The following is a 20,274-nucleotide window of genomic DNA, read 5'->3' on the forward strand; positions in this document are numbered from 1 at the left end:
GTTTCTTCACTTTCTTCTACCCAACAACCCTGATTCTTCTACCTCTAATATCTCACAATCCTAACCTTTCCCTTCTATCTTCAGCCAACAAATCACTGCCAAGGCCCTGTTTCTTCTGAGTACCCTGCATTGTCAATGAGTGAGAGAACTCATCAGGCCCTAGGGAACAAGGGAATGTTAAAAGAAAGTGTTTAAGTAAGACTAGCTCTCTCATCTTTTCTCATATACCTCATTTATCCGAAAGAGGCCCAGTTTCAGGGACTGGCTTTGATACTCTATGGGACTCTGAGCTTTCTTCTCATGTACCCACCGCACCCAAAATCCGTCTGGGGTGCCTCCACCCTTGCCTCAAACCTTTTCATCTTCCAGTAGACGACCCTGGGCCAGAGACGATGATCTCAGAAGCAAATGGTCCTCAAACACTGTGGGACGGCCCTCCCGTCCCCACTTTCCGTCCGGCGACTGCCTCCGGCCTGGAGCCATCTCGTGCTCCCCGTAGCCTCAGCCTCCCTCCGGGCCCGACCCTCCAACACCACCCCCCACTCACCTGAAGCGGCCCCCGCAGTGCTGGCATTGCTCGCCCACCCAGCCAGCGGGGCAGACGCACTGGCCGGTACCAGGGTTGCAGCGGCCGCCGTTGACACAGGGTCGGTCACATTCCTTGGCCTCGGCTGCGGCTGAGCCCGACACCGCCGCCGCTGCCGCCGCGGCCTCGGCCGCCCAGGGCAGCAGCAGCAGCGGCGGGAGCAGCAGCAGCAGCAGCCGCCGCCGCGGGAGGCGCAGCCCGGCCCCCAGCCCCGGCCTCTCAGCCCCGGCCGCGTCCCAGTCCCGGCGCTGCCCGCCGTTCCTGCCCGCAGGCGCTGTCGTCGCCGCCGTCCTCCTCCTCAGCCTAGCCTGAGTCGCCGCCGCCGCCGCCACCATCTTCCCGGGGCTGAGACGGCGCCCCGCGCGCACATACACACACACCGCACGGCCGGCTCCGCTTTGCCTGGCCGTGCGGGGCGGGGCTGGGCGGACGGTGGCTCGGGCGGTCAATCCTGAGGGCGGGGCCGGAGCTGCGCGGCGGGCGGAGCGACGCGTGCGTGCACAGGCGGGGCGGGGCGGGGCGCGGCGCGGCCCTGGAGGCGGGTCCCGGACGCTGGGTCAGCGGGTTGTTGAGACCTTCCGAGGCTCCTTAGCCCTCCAGTATTTGCCCTTCGGGCGGCACGGCAGCGGCAGGTTAGCATCCCTGAGGCGACCTCTTCCCGTTGCCTGCCTAGGAGCCGTCCGCTCTGCTAGCCTTGCCGGCCGTGTTGGGCACGCCCTCCCCGAGACCCCGGCGCGCGGCGTCGCTCTGCTCCGAACCCACCTGCGGGGCAGAAAGGGCCCAGGAGCTTTCGTCGTGGTGTGTGGGCGTGTACCGTGGTGTGCGGTACTGGAGGAGGAGTGCTGCGTCCCAGCCTTCGCTCTCTCCTCTGTAAAGTAGGGATACGAAATAGCACGTGTGTTAAGAACTCAGCGCATAGGTTGTGCGCAATAAACGCCTGATAGACTGAGTGAAGACACACACAGCCCAGCCCTGCCTTGTTGGAGGCTGATCTAGGGGCCTTTAATTCTGTGGAGGTAATGTGGGATTATTTTACTCCGCACTATTCTCAAACATCTCTGAAGAGAGGCCAGCATAAAATTAGGAGTTGGAGCACCCTCAGCCCACACACATCCGCTCCTAGAGCTCTTCTTGTCAGGTAGTTTGTCACTTTGGTGGCCCCACAGAAACTTGCCTCCTGACAGTAATCGATCCTGGAATCTGGACTGGACCTGTGACTCGATTTAACCAATGGAAGAATGTGGCAGAAGTGACTACCAATTACAGAGATGAGCTTTGAGAATACCTGGTGACCTTGATTTTGAGCTCTTGATGACCCTGAGCTGCTCCCCTTCTTCCACCTTGCTGTAGAAAGAGGACACACACAGACCACATGGAGGAAAAGGACCCAGTTACTACCAAGAACTGAGGTTCCAGACACATGAACCTGATGAACCCATCCCAGCTAAAGGACAGTCGTTGAGGGAAGAAGCCATCTAGGTTGCTCTAGCCATCTGAGCTCTTCCTCATTACCTAAAACAGAGGTAAGTCTTTCCTACTGTGCCTTTTCCAAAATCCTGAGAAGTGATAACCTGGTTTAAGCCTCTGTTTTAGAGAGGTTTGTTACTCAGCAATGGATAACCAGAACATTGTCATACAAGCCTTGTGTTGTGAGGAATATTCCTGTGGCAGCTACCTCAGAGTTTGACCACCCTGCAGTCCCTGGGAAGCAAAGAAATCCCCTCATATACCTGTGGAGACTTGCAGCTTTACCTTAGAGCACAGAATTCTAAGCTTCTAAGGCATACCCCCACATTCATGCCTAGGTCCTGATCTACCTTACTGTCCATCCACTTCAAGCCTGGTGAAGCTTAGCAACACCCCAGCCTCACACCCAGCCCTCCACCCATACATCCCTCCTATTCCTATATGAAATGTATTGTTCAGCCTAGGCCCTACCACTGGCATTCTGGTTTGCAGGTGGTTGTGGCTCGAGTGTCCTACAGGGACTGTGTAGGATGAAGTAGGAAATGTAAGATATGGCCCTACCCTCTGGCAAGGACCCAGTCAGATGGAGGTGGCTTACGTGAGGCCACCGCCTGACTTCAGGAGGCACTGCTCCCTCTACTCCTCTACACCAGAAGTGGAACCAGCCTTTTCCTTCATTCCCCATGGCAAAACTGAACCCAGACTGTGAAGTTTCAAATAATTTTACCAACGCTCAGGGATAACAGAAAACAGTTTGCATCTACAGAGGAGCAATATGGCTGCCCTAGAATCTTGCTGCAGCAAATTTTTTTTTCTTCTTTAATCTATTCCCTTATCTGGTTCTCTCTCTTTCCTTAGCCATGTTTTGCTCAAATTATCTTGCTTTAAAAAACAAAATCGGGACACCCGGGTGGCTCAGCAGTTAAGCGTCTGCCTTTGGCTCAGGGCATGATCCCGGCGTCCTGGGATCGAGTCCCACATCAGGATCCCTGAGGGAAGCCTACTTCTTCCTCTGCCTGTGTCTCTGCCTCTCTCTCTCTCTGAGTCTCATAAATAAATACAAATAAAATCTTAAAAAAAAATCTTATCTTGACCTATGAAGGGAAGTATTGCTATCTTTCTCCATTACTGTTGTTGTCAGAGTCCCCTGCACTTTATACTTCTGCATAGTGGATTAAAGATGGCTGATTCAAGTCCCTGTTTAGGCACCAAATGCACCTTTTGGGGCACCTGGGTGGCTCAGCCAGTTAAGTGTCTGACTCCTGATTTTGGCTCAGGTCATGATCTCAGGGTTGTGAGATGGAACCCTGTGTTAGGCTCTGTGCTGGGCATGGAGCCTGCTTAAGATTCTCTCCCTCTCCCTGACCCCAATAAATAAATATATAATGGCTGCAGATTGTTTTACACTCCTTCCACGGAGAGATAGGGACTCATTCCCCCCACTCCTTGAATCTGGGCTGGTCTTAGTGTTTGCTGAACCAGTAAACTGTGGTGGAAGTGATATACTGGAACTTCTGAGTCTAGATCCAGGAAGTTTTACCACTTCTTTCTGAGTGCCTTTGCACACTTGCTCTAAGGAAATCTAGCTGCTGTAAAAGAAGCCCAGCTACTCTGAGATTGCTGTACTGCGGGGAGACCAGCCCCAGCGGCTCCAGACCCCAGTGGTCCAGGTCTTCCCAGTTAAGCCCCCATAACTAATTAAGTAGAGGGGTGTCATCTCTGCTGAACTCACCCCAAACTGCAGATAGATGAACAAAATAAAGAAGTATACTTCTTTAAGCCACTAAGTTTGGGGATGATTTATTTTGGGACCACAATAGATTATCAACATACTCTGTATCTTGCTTCCTCCAAAGATAAGTCTTTTGAGGTAGACTTGGTTAAGAATTGATTAAAAATGGCTGTATAAGGGTACCTTGCTCGCTTAGTCTGTATTCAACTCTTAATCTCAAGATTATAAATTCAAGCCCATGCTGGGTGTAGAGATTACTTAAAAATAAAATCTTTAAAAAAGAAAGAATGGCTGTACAATTATATATACATATGCATCTATATATAACACACAGGCAAGTTCTGATATTATCATCTGGTCGTTCTGACGAAAAGCATCATTGCAGTTCCAGAAGTATGTCTGTTGGACCCCTCACGCCTTATCACCAACACTCTGTGACTGTTCTACCTGAAATCCCACACCATCTTTTTCTCCACTAGTCCTTTCAAGTGACCACTACCATGGCCTGGAAATTGTAATGTCAATGGTAAAGAATTCTAATGGCAGAGAATTTTTGGAACAGCTCTAACTGAATGGCCAAGGAGATTTGTATCCACTAAGATGGTTTGAAGTTACCTCATCTTTTTTAAAAAAATAAACTCAAGAAAGGCATTCTCTCTGCTTGTGTGACCCTTTGCTCTCTCTGATTTCATGTCATCATTTTCTGTATCTTTGCATTGTCTCCAGGTCAGGGACATGGATGGTTTTACAATTTTTTGGCTTTTACTCATGCATTGTCTTAGGTCGGTTTCCTTAGCAGCAGAGCCTGAAACAGGATTTGAATGCATGATTTTTTATGAGAGTGCTCTCTGGAGGCAATGAAGGAAGTAGGACAGAACAGGGAAAGGAGTTAAGCAAGGATATAGTCTTATCTGGAGTCAAGCCTCAGCCTGATCCTATGGAGAGCCTTAGGACATGAATTATATTATAGAATTGATTCCACCTTGAGGCAAGAGAGCAGTGTTTTGTATACATAGCTTATTCAGCAGCCAGCCAGCACTCACACCTGTAAGAAGGATCTAATAAAGGAAATTTGGGAGAGGTATCAGTCCACTATATACAACAGATATTTATTGAGCACTAGATTGCAAGGATGAATGTTGCCCTGGTAAAATATATCTGATCAGCTGTCTAACCTTCCTTAAGTATGAAAGGACCTTACTCTGTGCTATTTGAAACATCAACATTTTTTCATAAGTCAAAGATCTTATACTTTTGGTGCTCACTTCGGCAGCACATCTACAAAGATCTTAATACTTTTAATCTACATGGAACAAAGCAATTCCCTGATTATAAATGTCAGGATCTTACCTAACATATAAGTTACTATATTGCCTGTAAAAAAGGTTGATCCTGAGGGTTTGAAACAAACAAAACTGGGAGGGTTTTAGGTAGGAAGGAAGCTCCATTGGGTAGCAACTTCCATGGAGAGATAAGTGAACTTACAAATATAAAATCCCAGTAGTCCTTGGCAGGCTCTACAGGAAAATGTTTAGGGATCCTTGATCTAGGAGCACAGGATTAGGCCCCTTAGCTGTTGGCAGAGCTCCTGGTGGCCTCCATAGGCAAGCCCCACAAATATAGGAAGTAGCCTTTATATTAACTCAATGGACAAGATCCAGTGTTGGGAGGAAATCACTAATTTAAAGGCAGAGAACTTGGAATTTCTGTTAGAGGTGTTGGATGCCCTCTCCCTCAAATTTCTACAATAGAGAACCAAGATTTTTCTCCTGTACATGGATAAGACATTAGGAAAACAGTAATAGGGACACCTAGGTGGCTCAGCAGTTGAGCGTCTGTCTGCCTTTGGCTCGGGGTGTGATCCTGGAGTTCCAGGATCAAGTTCTGCATCAGGCTCCCGATGCGGAGCCCGTTTCTTCCTCTGCCTGTGTCTCTGCCTCTCTCTCTGTGCCTCTCATGAATAAATAAATAAAATCTTAAAAAAAAAAAAAAGGAAAACAGTAATAGTGTTAAAAGACAACTGACCTTCCTAAGTTTCCTGTGACTGCCAAAACAAATTACCATAAACTCAGTGGCAAAAACAAACAAAAACAAAAAACAAAACAAAAAAAAAACTAATTTATTCTCTCATGTTTCTGGAGACCAGAAGTCCAAAATCAGAGTGTAAGCAGGGCTGTATTCACTCTGGAAACTCTAGAGGAAAATCCTTCCTCACCTGTTCCAGCTTCTGATGGAAGTTGGCATTCCTTGCCTTCTTGGCTTGTGGCCACATCACTCCAGTCTCTGTCTCTGTCATCACATTGCCCTGTCCTCTGTGTTGTCTTTTCCCGTGTGTGTCTCTTATGAGAACACTTGTCATTGGATTTAGGGCCCATCTGGATAATTTAGGATGATTTTGTCATCTCAAGAGCATTAATTAATTACATCTACAAAGACCCTTTTCCTAAATATGACAATATTCACAGGTTATGTGCATTAGGATATGAATATATCTTTTGGGAGCCACTATTCAACCCACTACCCAACCCTATACAAAATGTCAACTCATTCAATTCATTCACTTATGCAACTAATATTTATTGAGGCTACTATATACCAGAGACTGATCTAGGTTCTGGGGAGGCAGCAGTGAAAAAGCATATAAAAATCTCAGCCTTTCTTCACACTTGTTAAAGATGACTACTATTAAAATAAAACCAAAAATAGCAAATGGCAAGAATATGGATAAATGGGAACTGTTGTATACTATTAATGGGAATGGTAGTGTACTGTAGAAAACAGTTTGGCAGTTCCAGACATTAAAAATAGAATTCATGGGGCACCTGGCTGACTCAGTAGAGCATGTGACTCTTGATCTCAGGGTTGTGAGTTCAAACTCCATGTTGGGCATGGAGCTTACATTAAAAAAAAAAAAATACCTTATGATCCAGCAATCCAATTTTGTGGATATACCCAAAATAATTGAAAGCAGGATCTTGAAGAGATATTTGTATATTCACTGAGGCATTATTCACAATAGCCAGGAGGTGGAAGCAACTTAAATGTCCATTGACAGATGAGTAGATAAACAAAACATGGTATATGTATATACAATAAAATATTACTCAGGGACACCTGGCCAGCTCAGTCAGTGGAGCATGCAACTCTTTTTTTTTTTTTTTTTTTTTTTTTAGCATGCAACTCTTGATCATGGTGTTTTAAGTTTGAACCCCATGTTGGGTGTAGAGATTACTTAAAAATAAAATCTTTAAAAAATAAATAAAAATAATAAAATATTGGAACACCTGGGTGGCTCAGTGGTTGAGTGTCTGTCTACCTTTGGCTCAGGGTATGATCGTGGAGTTCCAGGATCGAGTTCCACATCGGGCTCCCCATGGGGAGCCTGTTTCTTCCTCTGGCTATGTTTCTGCCTCTCTCTCTGTCTCTCATGAATAAATAAATAAAATTGTTTTAAAAAAATAAAATATTACTTAGACTTAAAAAGGAAAGACACAAGCTACAACATGGATAAATTTTGAAGACATTGAATATTGTATTATTTCACTTACATGAGATAACTAAAGTAGCAAAGTTCATAGAAACAAAGTAGAATGGAAAAAACAGGCAGTGGTTTAATGAGTACAGAGTGTCAGTTTTGTAGTATTAAAAAGTTCTGGAGATCTTTTGTACAATAATGTGAATATACTTAACACTACTGAACAGTACACTTAAGAATGGTTGATGGGAACACCTGGGTGGCTCAGTGGTTGAGCGCCTCCCTTCGGCCCACGGCATGATTCTGGAGTCCTGGGGTTGAGTCCCACATCGGGCTCCCTACATGGAGCCTGTTTCTCTCTCTGCCTATGTCTCCGCCTCTCTCTCTCTCTATGTCTCTCATGAATAAATAAATAAAAATCTTTAAAAAAAATCGTTTAAGATGGTAAATTTTATGTTATGTGTTTTTTTCTATCACTATTTTAAAAAAATATTTTTTGAGAGAGAGTGAGCAGAATGGGGGGCTTTGGAGAGGGGCAGAGGGAGAGAGAATCTTAAGCAGGCTTCACACTTAGCATAGGGTCCAACATGGAACTTGATCTCACGACCCTGAGATCATGACCTGATCCAAAATCAAGAATCAGACACTTAGCCAATAATTTTTAAATTATTTTTTTTAAATCACTGCCTTTGGGCACCTAGGTGGCTCAGTCGATTAAGTATCTGCCTTCAGCTCAGATTATGATCTCAAGGTGCTGGGATCGAGCCCCATATCAGGCTACCTGCTTAGCGGAGAGTCTGCCGCTCCCTCTGCTTGTGCTTTCTCACTCATTCTTTCTCTCTCTCAATTAAATGAATAAAAAAAAAAAAAAATCTTAAAAAAAAATAAAATCAAATCACTTCTTTCATGGAACAACTAATTATATATACTTTTTAATAAACTCCATTAGGGGGATCCCTGGGTGGCTCAGCAGTTTGGCGCCTGCCTTTGGCCCAGGGCGCGATCCTGGAGTCCTGGGATCGAGTCCCGCGTCAGGCTCCTGGCATAGAGCCTGCTTCTCCCTCATCCTGTATCTCTGCCTCTCTTTCTCTCTATGTCTATCATAAATAAATAAATAAATCTTTAAAAAAAAATAATAAAAATAATAAACTCCATTAGTATTACATACAGAAAAATGAAGAGAACATCCATATATAGCTTAGTGAATTTTCGAAGTAAACATACTCATAAGTAGGGCCCGGGTCAAAAAATAGAAGATCATAGGATCCCTCTTGGGACTCTCCTAGTCGCTACCTCTGTGAGGGAGCCACTTTCCTAACTTCATACATTGTGGATTGGTATTGCCAGTTTTTCACTTCGTATAAATGAGATACTACAATATGGAATCTTTTGTGTCTAGATTCTTTCATTCAGCATTGTATTTGTGAAATTCATCCATGTTATTGTGTATAGTAAGTAATTTGTTTTCATTTTTATATTCCATTGGCTCAATATATTTATGCCATAATATGACAGTTTATTTATCTATCCTAGTGCTGATGGACATTTGGGCAGTTTCCAGTTTGAGGGAACTATGAATAATGATGCTATGAACAGCCTGGGAATCCAGAACAGGTCTCTTAGTTTCTGTTGGGTATATGAGATATGCTGATAAATGTTTATCAACCAGCTCCCTGGGGAAGAAGCACCCTCATGTGTAGCATTTGTTAATTTCTATGGTGTAAATACTCCCACCATGGCCTCTTTCAAGCTACCAACATGATGTCACTGAATGAAGAATTGGGAAGGTACACAGACTGTGCTCTCAGAAGCCAGCAGGAACCAACTCCAGCACTGTGTATGCCTGGGAGATCTACTAATGCCCAAACAGACCTGCAAGAGACTAGGAGAAACATCTGAGAGGGATAAAGAGGAAATAAAGAGGAAAAGGCAAAGAGAAGATTCAGACGGAAAGAAAAACCTGACAACTGTGAGGGAAAGGGGGAAGGAAAGATCCGTTAAGAAGAGTCTCAGAGGGGATCCCTGGGTGGCGCAGCGGTTTGGCACCTGCCTTTGGCCCAGGACGCGATCCTGGAGACCTGGGATCGAATCCCACGTCGGGCTCCCGGTGCATGGAGCCTGCTTCTCCCTCTGCCTGTGTCTCTGCCTCTCTCTTTCTCTCTGTGACTATCATAAATAAATTAAATAAAATAAAAATAAATAAATAAAAAATTGAAAAAAATTAAAAAAAAGAAGAGTCTCAGAGTGTGACGCAGTTCTGAGAAAGACTTGTCCAGGTTGAAGGGGAGTGCTGGTGCCAAAGTTGCCAGTTGGAGTAGCCCTGCATGTCTCAGGAAAGGGCCTTCATCAGCACAGCAGCAGCTGGGCTTCTAGTCAATTACATTCCCCACAGTAGGAGGTCTGAGCAATGCATTTTCTTGGCCCCAACACCTGGCAGTATTTCTTTGCATCACCTCCCTGGGGATGAGTGGGACAGCTTCTCAAATGTCCTCTCTAGATGCCTTACTTTTCACAAGTTAACTGTACAACCCTGGCCTAGCTGACTTGTTGGAAGTTGGAGTGGCCACTATAGACAATAAGCCCCAGGTTTTTTGGGTAGTGTGCTAGAAAAGAGAGAGGGATTGAAGAACAGGTAACTGTTCTAATTATTATTTTGGGGGGGGTTTTTGTTCTAATTATTAATTAAAGAAATAGAAGTTGACCATACTATATCCCCAACTAATTTAAACCTTACTGCTTAAATAAGGAAAGAATAGATAAGTAGAGTTAGTTAGAAATAGAAGCTGGAAAAGACCTTATAATCCATGTTACAGTTAGCTATTAAAGTAAAACCAATATGATATTTTAAAAAATATCTACAAATTCTTTGATATTCTAGTTAAAAGTTTAATTCCTCTCTGTAGAATGGAAGCCAGACGTAGTGACTCTCTTCTAACAAATAGGATGTAGTAGAATTGTGCTACATGACTTCTAAGGCTAGGTCATGCAAAGGAGAGCTTCTCTTCCTCTCCTCCCTGTCTTTCTCTCTTCACTTGCTTTGGAGGAAATCAGCCATCACTTCATGAGGATGCTTGAGCAGCTTGTGAAAAGGCACAGGTGAAGAGGAACTGGGGGGCCTGCCACCTAAAACTAGCACATACTTACCAAACATGTATGTTAACCAGCCTGGAAATGGATCCTTTGGCCCATCAAGGCTTCAGATGACAGAAGTCCTGGGCAATATTTAAGATCTCACAAAAGACCCTGAGCTAGAATTGCTAGTCAAGCTGTTCTTGAATTTCTGGCCCACAGAAAATGTAAGGATAATAAATTGTTGTAGGCCACTAAATTGGGCAGTTTGTCTTATGGCAATAGGTAATGAATACAGGCCACAAGAATTTGGAAGTCCGCCTACACATACCCAGTACTATAAAAGAAAATATTACCACTGAGACAATATGGCAAACCCATGGAGGATAGCCATGTCCTTGTTTCCTGCTTTGACTCATAGAGAAGCTGACTCCTCTCTAAGATGACTCCCATCAAAGCCCACCATCCTGGTGCAGCCAGACGCCATCTCTATTCCTAGTGCTGGCCCAAGGCATTGATACTGACTGCTGCCAGTGTTGTGGTCAAGGCTTCTGATGCCCACACAGAGGTCTCTATCTCATGTTGCTGCCAAGCCACTGGCACCAACTCCCATCATCTGAGAAGCCACTGGCAGCAATGCAGCCTTCAATAGGGGGAAGTGGTTCTTGTGTTCACTTGTGCTATGACCGTGCCAGAACCCCAGTGTGGGGGAGGGGTGACAGATAACCATGTGTACAGAACCAGCTCACCAAAAGCTTGGCCTGTGACTAAAGGTGTGGTCCAGATTGCCGTGTTTACCAAGTTAAACAGTCTAAAGCTAGATCAGCATATCAAAAATGACTCAAGCAACAAAGAGAGTTTAGCTATGAACCTGAGCAAGTTAGGGCTAAGGGCATTAATTATGGACAGGGTTCAAAGAGGACAGAAACAAAGCAGACCTGGAAGAGTTCTGGACTTGGGAAGCTTAGAAGTATATACCTATGGCCATGGTCTGGGCCCCTGACCCTAAGGGCTGGCTTGAAGCCATCAGGCCCCTTTTTCCCCTATGCATTGCAAGGCTGTAGCTTTTTTTTTCATGTGTAAAGTTCTCACAGAATTGCCAGGGCTCACTCAAACTTGGTCTGATACTGGCAAGGAAGCTTGAAAACTCTTATATTAGTTTAGGTTTCCCCAAAAGAAAGCCCCAAGGCAAGAATTCAAGGTTAATATGGGATGTAATTCCAGGAAGCAGATAGGAGAATAGGGAAGTGAGACTGGGAAGGGAGGCCAGTCAATAAAGAGTGTGTTATCAAGCCAGTGACTACTGCGAACAATTCCACAGGGGAATTCCACAGGGGAAACTCTGGGAGGTGGATGAAGTAGGATGCCTCAGAGAAGCAAGAGGGCTAGAGTATTTGAGGGTATTTATATACTAATTCCAGTCAGCCATTGTTGAAGGCTGCTAGGAGAGGGAGTGTTAATTACTGTGGGGATCAACAGGGATGCCAGATAACTGGTTGATCAGTATTTTATTTGTTTATTGGTCATTTAGTTCTCCCCTTCTGTGAATTGAGCATTCATATCCTTTGCCCATTTTTCTATTGGGCTGCTTATCTTTTTCTTACGGATGTGTGGGAATCACATACATAGTCAGATACTAGTCTTTTCTTTATTATGTGTATAACAAATATCACTTTCCAGATTCTGGTTTATCTTTTCACTTTCTTTATAGTATCATCCAATAAGTAGTTCTTATCTTTAATGCATATGAACTTATCAGTCTTTTCTCAATAGTCTATGCTTTTCATATCTCGTTTAAGAAATCCTTTCCTGGGGATCCCTGGGTGGTGCAGCGGTTTGGTGCCTGCCTTTGGCCCAGGGCGCGATCCTGGAGACCCGGGATCCAGTCCCACGTCGGGCTCCCGGTGCATGGAGCCTGCTTCTCCCTCTGCCTGTGTCTCTGCCTCTCTCTCTCTCCCTCTGTGTGACTATCATAAATAAATAAATAAATAAATAAATAATTTAAAAAAAAAGAAATCCTTTCCTACCTTGAGGTAATAAAGATGATAATTTACCAGGAATTTTTATTTTTTATAGATGGTCTTTAATCCACTTGGAAATGACTTATATGAAGATGTAATATAGGAATTCACTATTCAATTTTTACCATGAAAAATCTCAAACATATACAAAAATAGAATAGTACAGGGGCTCCTGGGTGGCTCAGTGATTGAGCATCTGCCTTTGGCTCAGATCGTGATCCTGGGATCACATGGTCCTGGGATGGATCCCGGGGTCCTGGGATGGAGTCCCACATCAGGCTCCCTGCAGGGAGCCTGCTTCTCCCTCTGCTTATGTCTTTATCTCTCTCTGTGTATCTCTCATGAATAATAAATAAAATCTTAAAAAAAAATTGGATAGAACAATGAACTCAATACCCAGCTTCAACAATTATTAACTTACTTCAGTTGACCACTGCTGTATAACAGATTATCCCCAAATTTAGCAAATTAAAACAGTTATAAACATTTATTATCTTACACAGTTTCTGAGAGAATTTTAGGACTTTAGGGTGGCTCAGGATCTGTCATGAAGTTGCTGTCATGTTGTTGGCCTGGCTTGCAGACATCTGAAGCCTTAGCTGGGGTTAAAGGATATATACCAAGGTGGCCCTCACCTCTGGCTGGTAAGGTGTTGCTAGGAAGGATCTGTTTCTTGCCACATGGCCACCTCTGCAGAGCAGCTGAAGCGTCCTCACAGCATGGTAGCTGGCTTCCCCCAGGACAAATGATGCAAAAGAGAGCAAGGTAGAAATTGCAGTCACTTTTATAACATAGTCTTGGAAGACACACAAAATCACTTCTACCACACTGTATTTGATAAAAATATTCAAGGGGAATATTCAATATTCCCCACATTCAAGGGGAGAGAAATTAGGTTCTACTTTTTAAAGGGAAGAATATCAACCTTAGTGGATGTTTTTAAAATCCATATATAACTCACAACCAGTCTTATTTCAGCTATGCTTCCATCCACTCTCCCTTATAAACTGGATTATTTTGAAGAAAATTTCAGACATATTATTCAGTATAAATACTTTAGCATGAATTACTAAAAGGGTAAGCCTTAAAGAAATGTCATAAACACCATACCATAATCACACAGAAAGTTAACAATAATTTCTAACGTCGCCAAATATATCCAATCAAAATTCAATAGCATTCATTTTCCCCTGATACATTCCTTCTCCTTCTCTCCCTCTCTCTCTTAAAAAAAAAAGTTTAAGACACTTCTGCATAACTCCAGATCCTTTCAGGCTCACCTGTCATTTAATCTAACATTGCTGCCCAGATCAGTTCTGCACAGGCTCCAGCCAGCTGCATACAGGTGTGGCCTGGCACTTCTTCAGGGCTTCTCTTTAATGCTGCAGTGTGGGATACTGTAGAAATATGCCTAGTATGTACAACCCAGAAGTGCCATAGACTTAAAACTTTTTTTAAAAAGATTTATTTATTTATTCAGAGAGAGAGAGAGAGAAGCAGAGACACAGGCAGAGAGAGAAGCAGGCTCCATGCAGGCAGCCCGACATGGGACTCGATCCCAGGTCCCCAGGATCACACCCTGGGCTGCAGGCGACACTAAACCACTGCACCACCGGGGCTGCCCTGGACTTAAAACTTTTTGAGGCACACTTTGACCAATGGAGATGAGAACCAATGGACAATTGCTTTCCCTTTCATCCCCAGATCAACAGTCTGAAGACACAGTGTATGTAACTTCTCACAAGGTCAGTGGGATTAAGGAATCACACTCTTCATGGTGGCCAATTTAATCATGTGCTCCCCCTTAATTCTTGTGCTCCCCTGTTTCACTTATTGTCCCTCATTCCTGCCCTCTGAGATTGCACTCCTCAATAAAGTATTTGCTCATAGCTTTACTGTCAGGTTCTGCTTTCTGGGAGACCCAGGCTAAGACACGGTTGGTTCTAAGCAAGGTCTCCCTGATCATAGGTTTCATCCCCTCCCACTTCTTTTCCCTTGCAATTGTTTGATTATCCTAGTAAATCATAGTTTGTCCACATTTAGATTTTGCTGACCTCTCTTGCTGTGGTGTTTATCATGTTCTCTCATTCCATATATTTCCAAAACTGGTAGTTAGATCTAGAAGCTGGATCATATTTAGGTTTGATATTTTTGGCAAGAATATTTCATGGGTGGAGTTACATACTTCCCATTGCATCACATCAGAAGATATAATGTCAGTTTGTATCTTTATCCATTTTAAGATGGATCAGTAAATTCTGGAGTAGCAATTCTAACCTACCCATTATAAATTCCCCACCAGTTTTTCACCTGATGATTTTAGCAGCCAAACATAATCATGCCCTAGAACTGTACTGTTCAACAGTACAAAGCAACAAGCCACATGTGGCTAAAGGTAATGAAAATTGAACAAAATTAGAAATTTAATTCCTTAGTTACACTAGCCACATTTTAAGGGCTCAACAGCTACAATGGCTACTCTGTTGAACGATGCAAATATAGAATTTTTCCATTATCATGGAATGTTATATTTGACAAAGCTAGCCTAGAACCATTGCTTTATTTCAATTCTGATACTTATTATTTCTAGTATTTAATTTAAATCTATCATCCTTTATATGTTTACCAGCTGTTATTGTACATTCCCTTGTCAACTATTTAGTTGCTCTGAGGTATAGTTCATGGAGTAAAAGCATGATAAATCCTTATTTGCCTTTATGTACCAGTATTCAGGATGATGACATCATTGCCTAGTATCCTCCAGTGTTGACGGAAGCATTTTGTTGTTTTTATTGTTTTAAATATCATCATGGATTCACAAACAACATACCTGCTGTCTTTCAGTTCATTGTAGGTACTGTTCTTTTTGATGTTCACATTTTCCCATGTGCTAAAGGTTGTTTCTTACAGTAGTATTGTATGGGTTTATCTGTTTGAGTTTTTTTTTTATTTCAAACAAGATATTTCAGGCTCTTCCTGTACATTTTATACTCCAGATATGAAATCAAATATTTCAAGTATCCTTGGCTCCTTTTAGAGAAAAATAGTATTTAGAGACCACAATCTGGATGCTAGGGGTACCCCTTCCCAGTGACTTGTGGTTTGGGTTTTTTTTTAAGTTTACGGAAGTAGAAAATAATCTTTTCTGTTTTTTAAAGAAAATATACCTTAGGTTCACACTGATGTTCCAAATTCAAATTTAGGTCTATGGAGTTGTGGGACCCCTGGCTGGCTCAGGAGAGCATATGACTCTTAATCCTGGGGTTTTGAGTTCAAGCTCCATGTTAGGGGGTAGAGATTAAATAAATAAATATTAAAAAGAAAAGAAAAGGATTATGGGGTTATACTTAATTTCTTGGAGTTCATGTTTGTATCTCCTGGACTTAAATGAGAATCTTAGTTTTTCATGTCATCAAAACAAGTATTCATTTTCTTTGTCCTATACTACTGATAACAATTTCTCATTCACTATCTTGACTGTCATCCCTTAACCTGTGACCTCCAAATTTTATGAATCAATTATTCTCTACCTGCATTTCCTCATTTGAGGAAGTTGCTATTCTCCCACCACCCATGACTTCGTGAACCAGTCAGTCAAGGAACTTAGCCTCCTCTTCTGTGAGAGTGGGAAAGAATCTCAGCTGTGAAGGATTAACACTCCAAGGGTGAAAAAACAAAAACAGAAACAAGACACTCCATGTGTGAAGTTTGGCCAGTGCAAGGTGAGAGGAGGGAACAAGCAAATAATTTTTTCCTTTCACCATTTCAAAACATGGTGGGTTTGCATAACTTTTTAAGAAGACTCCTATGTAACTAAGCAACCAAATATGTTATCTTGAAGCTACAGTGAGCTCAAAAATATACCACCCTGTGGTTGCTTTCCTTCCTTCTCCTTGTCTCTAACTTTTGTTTTGGGATAGCACCTCCCATTAAGACCCTACCATGAAACCTTTGCCTCTTGCTCTGTTCACTAGGAAATCCAAGTAAGGACAATTTCCAAGGATCTTCTCTTCAGAAATGTGAAGAGCAGTGCTGGGAACTTATGTATTTAATAAGCATTCCAGGTGAGTCTTATGATCAGACAAGTATGGCTGACATTACCATTAAGCATCCTCAATCTTCAGATCTCACATCAACAGAAAATGAGCTGCTCGCATTGTACAGAATTCAGAAGAGGAATCCATGCCGGGAACCCTTTAGATATAGCCATGGAGGACAATGAACAAGAGCGATGAGCGCAGAGAATAGCCTGGAGGCAGTGAGATGGACTGAACAAGGATGTTGTCTGCTGCCAAACCAAAGAGCCTTTGCTGCTCCTGTCTTGCAGGAGGAAGTATGCATTATGAACTGGTGACTACTTCCTGATGTTCTCTCTCTGTCTCCTGTTCCAAATGTGAGTATTTATTGAGTGAGGTCTTCCAGTCTTCTTCCAACAATTTGTATGTTTGTGTTATTTGTATGTTGCTAGACAGTGGGGAGCCACAGCTGGCCCTAAATTCGAAGAATGCAGCAAGCTCACAACTGAAGGAACCCCTCTTGCCCTGACCACACACACCTTGCAGCAGACAGGACATGACTTGAGCTATTTCTGTTTGGAAAGGGGGTGTTTTCATTTCTGTACCCCCAGAAGCATATCATGAGACTGTAAGTATCTTATATGGAATTTAAAAAATTACTGGTAGAGGAGTGGGAAAGTGAGACAAAGAAAGTAAGGCAACCAATATAGGATTCATTATCAAGCCAGCTACTGTTGTGTACAATGGGGGCTTAATCCCATGGGAAACTCTGAGAGCCAGTGTAGAACATGCACTGCAGTGTTAATCCACTGCAAGGAGTTAGGGAGCTGGGGTGTCCATATATCAAGTCCCATGAGTCGTTGGTTGAGAGGAGCTCCCAGGGAGGATGAAATATTAATTCCTCTACACTTTGGGCCTGCTGTGTAAGTGACAAAGACAGAGTAGGAAATAATCAGAGAAAGGCATCATACAAAGGAGCGCACGTGCTGGCAGCTGGAAGCCAGGCCAGTATACGTGAAAGTGGTAAGGACAAGGGGATATAGGCAAAGCATCTGCTTTAAGAACTCAGAGGGGGTCTCATCATTTATGAGCTAGCTTCAGTACCTTAAATGGGGACATTCATTTAAAGTGTAGGCACATGTGTGTGAATGCTGGGCAGTTAAAGAAAATGCAAACTATCTGATTCTGCTTTTCAGAATCACTTTCTCCCATTCCATAGGATTCTGGGGGGACTGTCCCTCCAAAGGCCTCCCCGTCACAGAGTGTACAAATGACCCAAGCGGACCAATCATTGTAGTCATTATAGCAGATACTATTGGTGCCCCAGTCAGATCCCCTTTACTGGCCAGTGCACCCATCCTGCAGTTCAGGTGAGTGTTGCCATTAGAGGCTCACAGCCACAAACTTCTTCAGAGAATTTCCCTCAGGAGGAGGGGGCCAATTTGGCTGGGATATTGTCCCCTCCCACCAGGGGGCATTCCACATCTAAAAGGAGGTACAAAGACAGCTCATCTATCTCATGGGAAGGTGAGGGAGACAATTCTGCAGGCAATTTATACATCAGAACTCCCCCAAGAGATCAGCTGGATCCTCACCTTTGTTAGTTTTTTCCCTGACCCTATCCTGCTTCCCATGCTCCCTTATAGGATTTTCCTGAGAGCATTCCTCCGTTGCTCAGGTTTAAGTCTCAGGCTCTGCGTCCTGGATGCCCAGCTAGGACACAATGATGAATTGGCCCAAAGAAGACATATGGCCCCAGCATAGCTAGAGCATTTGGGATCATCTCAGAAAGCAGATCTGTCTTTCTCTAAGATTATGAGCTATATATAAGAACAATGTAGTAGATACATGTTCACTCCCTGAAATGTACTTCACTCTACTTCTGATAATATTACATTGGGGATCCCTGGGTAGCTCAGCGGTTTAGTGCCTGCCTTTGGCCTAGGGCGTGATCCTGGAGTCCCTGGATTGAGTCCCACATCAGGCTCCCTGTGTGGAGCCTGCTTGTGTCTCTGCCTCTCACTCTCTGTCTCTCATGAATAAATAAATAAAATCTTAAAAAAAAAAAAAAACACAGTACATTGATTTTGGAGGAAGGAAGAAGGAACTACTTTTTTCTTTTATTCTTAGTTCTTTTACTCTGGGTGAAGATGACTTCTTTTTGAGTCCATAGGTGGGCATATGACTCACTATAGCTAATCACATTCTTCAGTGGCCACAGAGATTGTTTGGGGGGTGTCTTATGACCCAGTCAGAGCCACCGAAATATGAGTGAATAGAAAAATTTTCCCACCCCCACCCTCACCCCCATTTTTAGAGCATCAAGGATGGGGGGAACCTAGGGCTACTAGAGGCCAATCATGAGGAACCTGAGTATAAAACCAACACAGAAGAAGGCAGGATATTGTGGAAAGGCAAAATGAGTTCTGCTTTGACAATGTTGGAGCTCTTGGTTCAAGTTCCACTCAAAGACAATCTCCCTTTAGATGATACTTCTTTGATTTCATAGGCTAATGAGTTCTCTTTTTTGTTTAAACCAGTTTGGGTTGGGTTTTATAACACTTAAAACCAAAGCAGTTATGATGAAATGATGCAAGAAAACATATTGCTGCCATGTGCAGAGCCCCTTGGTGACAATGAAACCTACACACACAAAAAAGAAAGAACTAAGAGAAGGAGAAAGAACACGTAGTTGTGGGCTTACCTAAGCATCAGGATCCTGACATTCCTGAAGCATATTGCTCCTTTGGGTTCCTAGTTATTTGAACACCAACTTCCCTTTTTTGCTTAAAGGAGTAAGAGCTAAGCTTTATCATTTTCAAAGGAAAGAATTCTTTTTTTTTCCAAAGGAAAGAGTTTTGACGGACAATACCTTTTTCTCAATTTTCCTTTGAGTCATTTTTTCTTTATTGAATTACTCACTATTTATATATTAGACATTGATCTTTTGCCCATTGTTTACTGTAAATAATTTATTCCAATCCACCACTTGTCTTTACTTTGTTTATAATATTTCTCATTATCTATAAGATTGTAATTTTATGGGTTCTAGATCAATAAGCTTAACCTTTATCATGTTTGGATTATTAGACATGATTCTTTTGGTTGAGAGTATTAGAAACCCAACTCAATTTAGTTCAAATTAAAAAGTTTATTGGCTAACAAAATTGGGAAATCTAGATGTATTTGGTCCTGAGCCACAACTAGATCATAATTCCAACAATGTCATTTAGGATAACTTCTCTCTTAGTCTAGGAGCTCTCTGGGTTTCTTTCCTATTAAAGTTCTTTTTGGGGGATCCCTGGGTGGCGCAGCGGTTTGGCGCCTGCCTTTGGCCCAGGGCGCGATCCTGGAGACCCGGGATCGAATCCCACATCGGGCTCCCGGTGCATGGAGCCTGCTTCTCCCTCTGCCTATGTCTCTGCCTCTCTCTCTCTCTCTCTGTGACTATCATAAATTAAAAATAAAATAAAATAAAGTTCTTTTTGCCTTGTTGGAAACATGGGCCATATTCTTTTTTTTTTTTTAAGATTCTATTTATTTATTCATGAGAGACAGAGAGAGAGGTATAGATATAGGCAGAGGAAGAAGCAGGCTCCATGCAGGAAGCCCAATGTGGGACTTGATCCCAGAACCCCAGGATCACGCCCTGAGCTGAAAGCAGACGCTCAACCACTGAGCCACCCAAGTATCCCATGGGGCATATTCTTACACTTGATGGTTCCAAAGGAAGAGAGAAAGACTGTATGATGGTTTAGATATAGGAATCCCGGGAAAGCCTGTTAACCTGTTATGGGAACTCTGGCCAATATGTATTATATATTGATTCCTGTGTCTAATGGCTGGATCAGTCATTTCAAACTGTTCAGAATCTGCTCCACATGGATTGTAAGAGTTTTGTCATGGAA

The 20,274-nt window shown here is 43.1% G+C and overlaps 1 protein-coding gene and 1 long non-coding RNA gene across 6 annotated transcripts in view; one reads left to right on the forward strand and one right to left on the reverse strand.

The window, feature by feature from the left end:
- Positions 1-1,012, reverse strand: part of ATRN (attractin) — a 161,438-nt gene extending 160,426 nt beyond the window's left edge. For all 3 annotated transcript variants that reach the window (XM_072800233.1, XM_072800235.1, XM_072800234.1), the window contains exon 1: positions 548-1,012. In XM_072800233.1, the coding sequence (XP_072656334.1) occupies positions 548-921 (374 nt within the window). In that variant the 5' untranslated portion in view covers positions 922-1,012. The remainder of the gene's footprint in view (positions 1-547) is intronic.
- A 90-nt stretch (positions 1,013-1,102) lies between these two features.
- LOC140618176 (uncharacterized) overlaps positions 1,103-20,274 on the forward strand; it is a 43,583-nt gene continuing 24,411 nt past the window's right edge. For 2 of the 3 annotated variants that reach the window (XR_012018369.1, XR_012018368.1), the window contains exons 1-2: positions 1,103-2,109; positions 16,325-16,743. This is a non-coding gene — a long non-coding RNA (uncharacterized lncRNA). Of the gene's footprint in view, positions 2,110-16,324; positions 16,744-16,818; positions 19,328-20,274 lie in introns of those variants that run through there. The other variant, XR_012018370.1, reaches the window with a different exon arrangement.

Source organism: Canis lupus, chromosome 26 (genome assembly GCF_048164855.1).
Source record: "Canis lupus baileyi chromosome 26, mCanLup2.hap1, whole genome shotgun sequence".
Taxonomy (NCBI): Eukaryota; Metazoa; Chordata; class Mammalia; order Carnivora; family Canidae; genus Canis; species Canis lupus.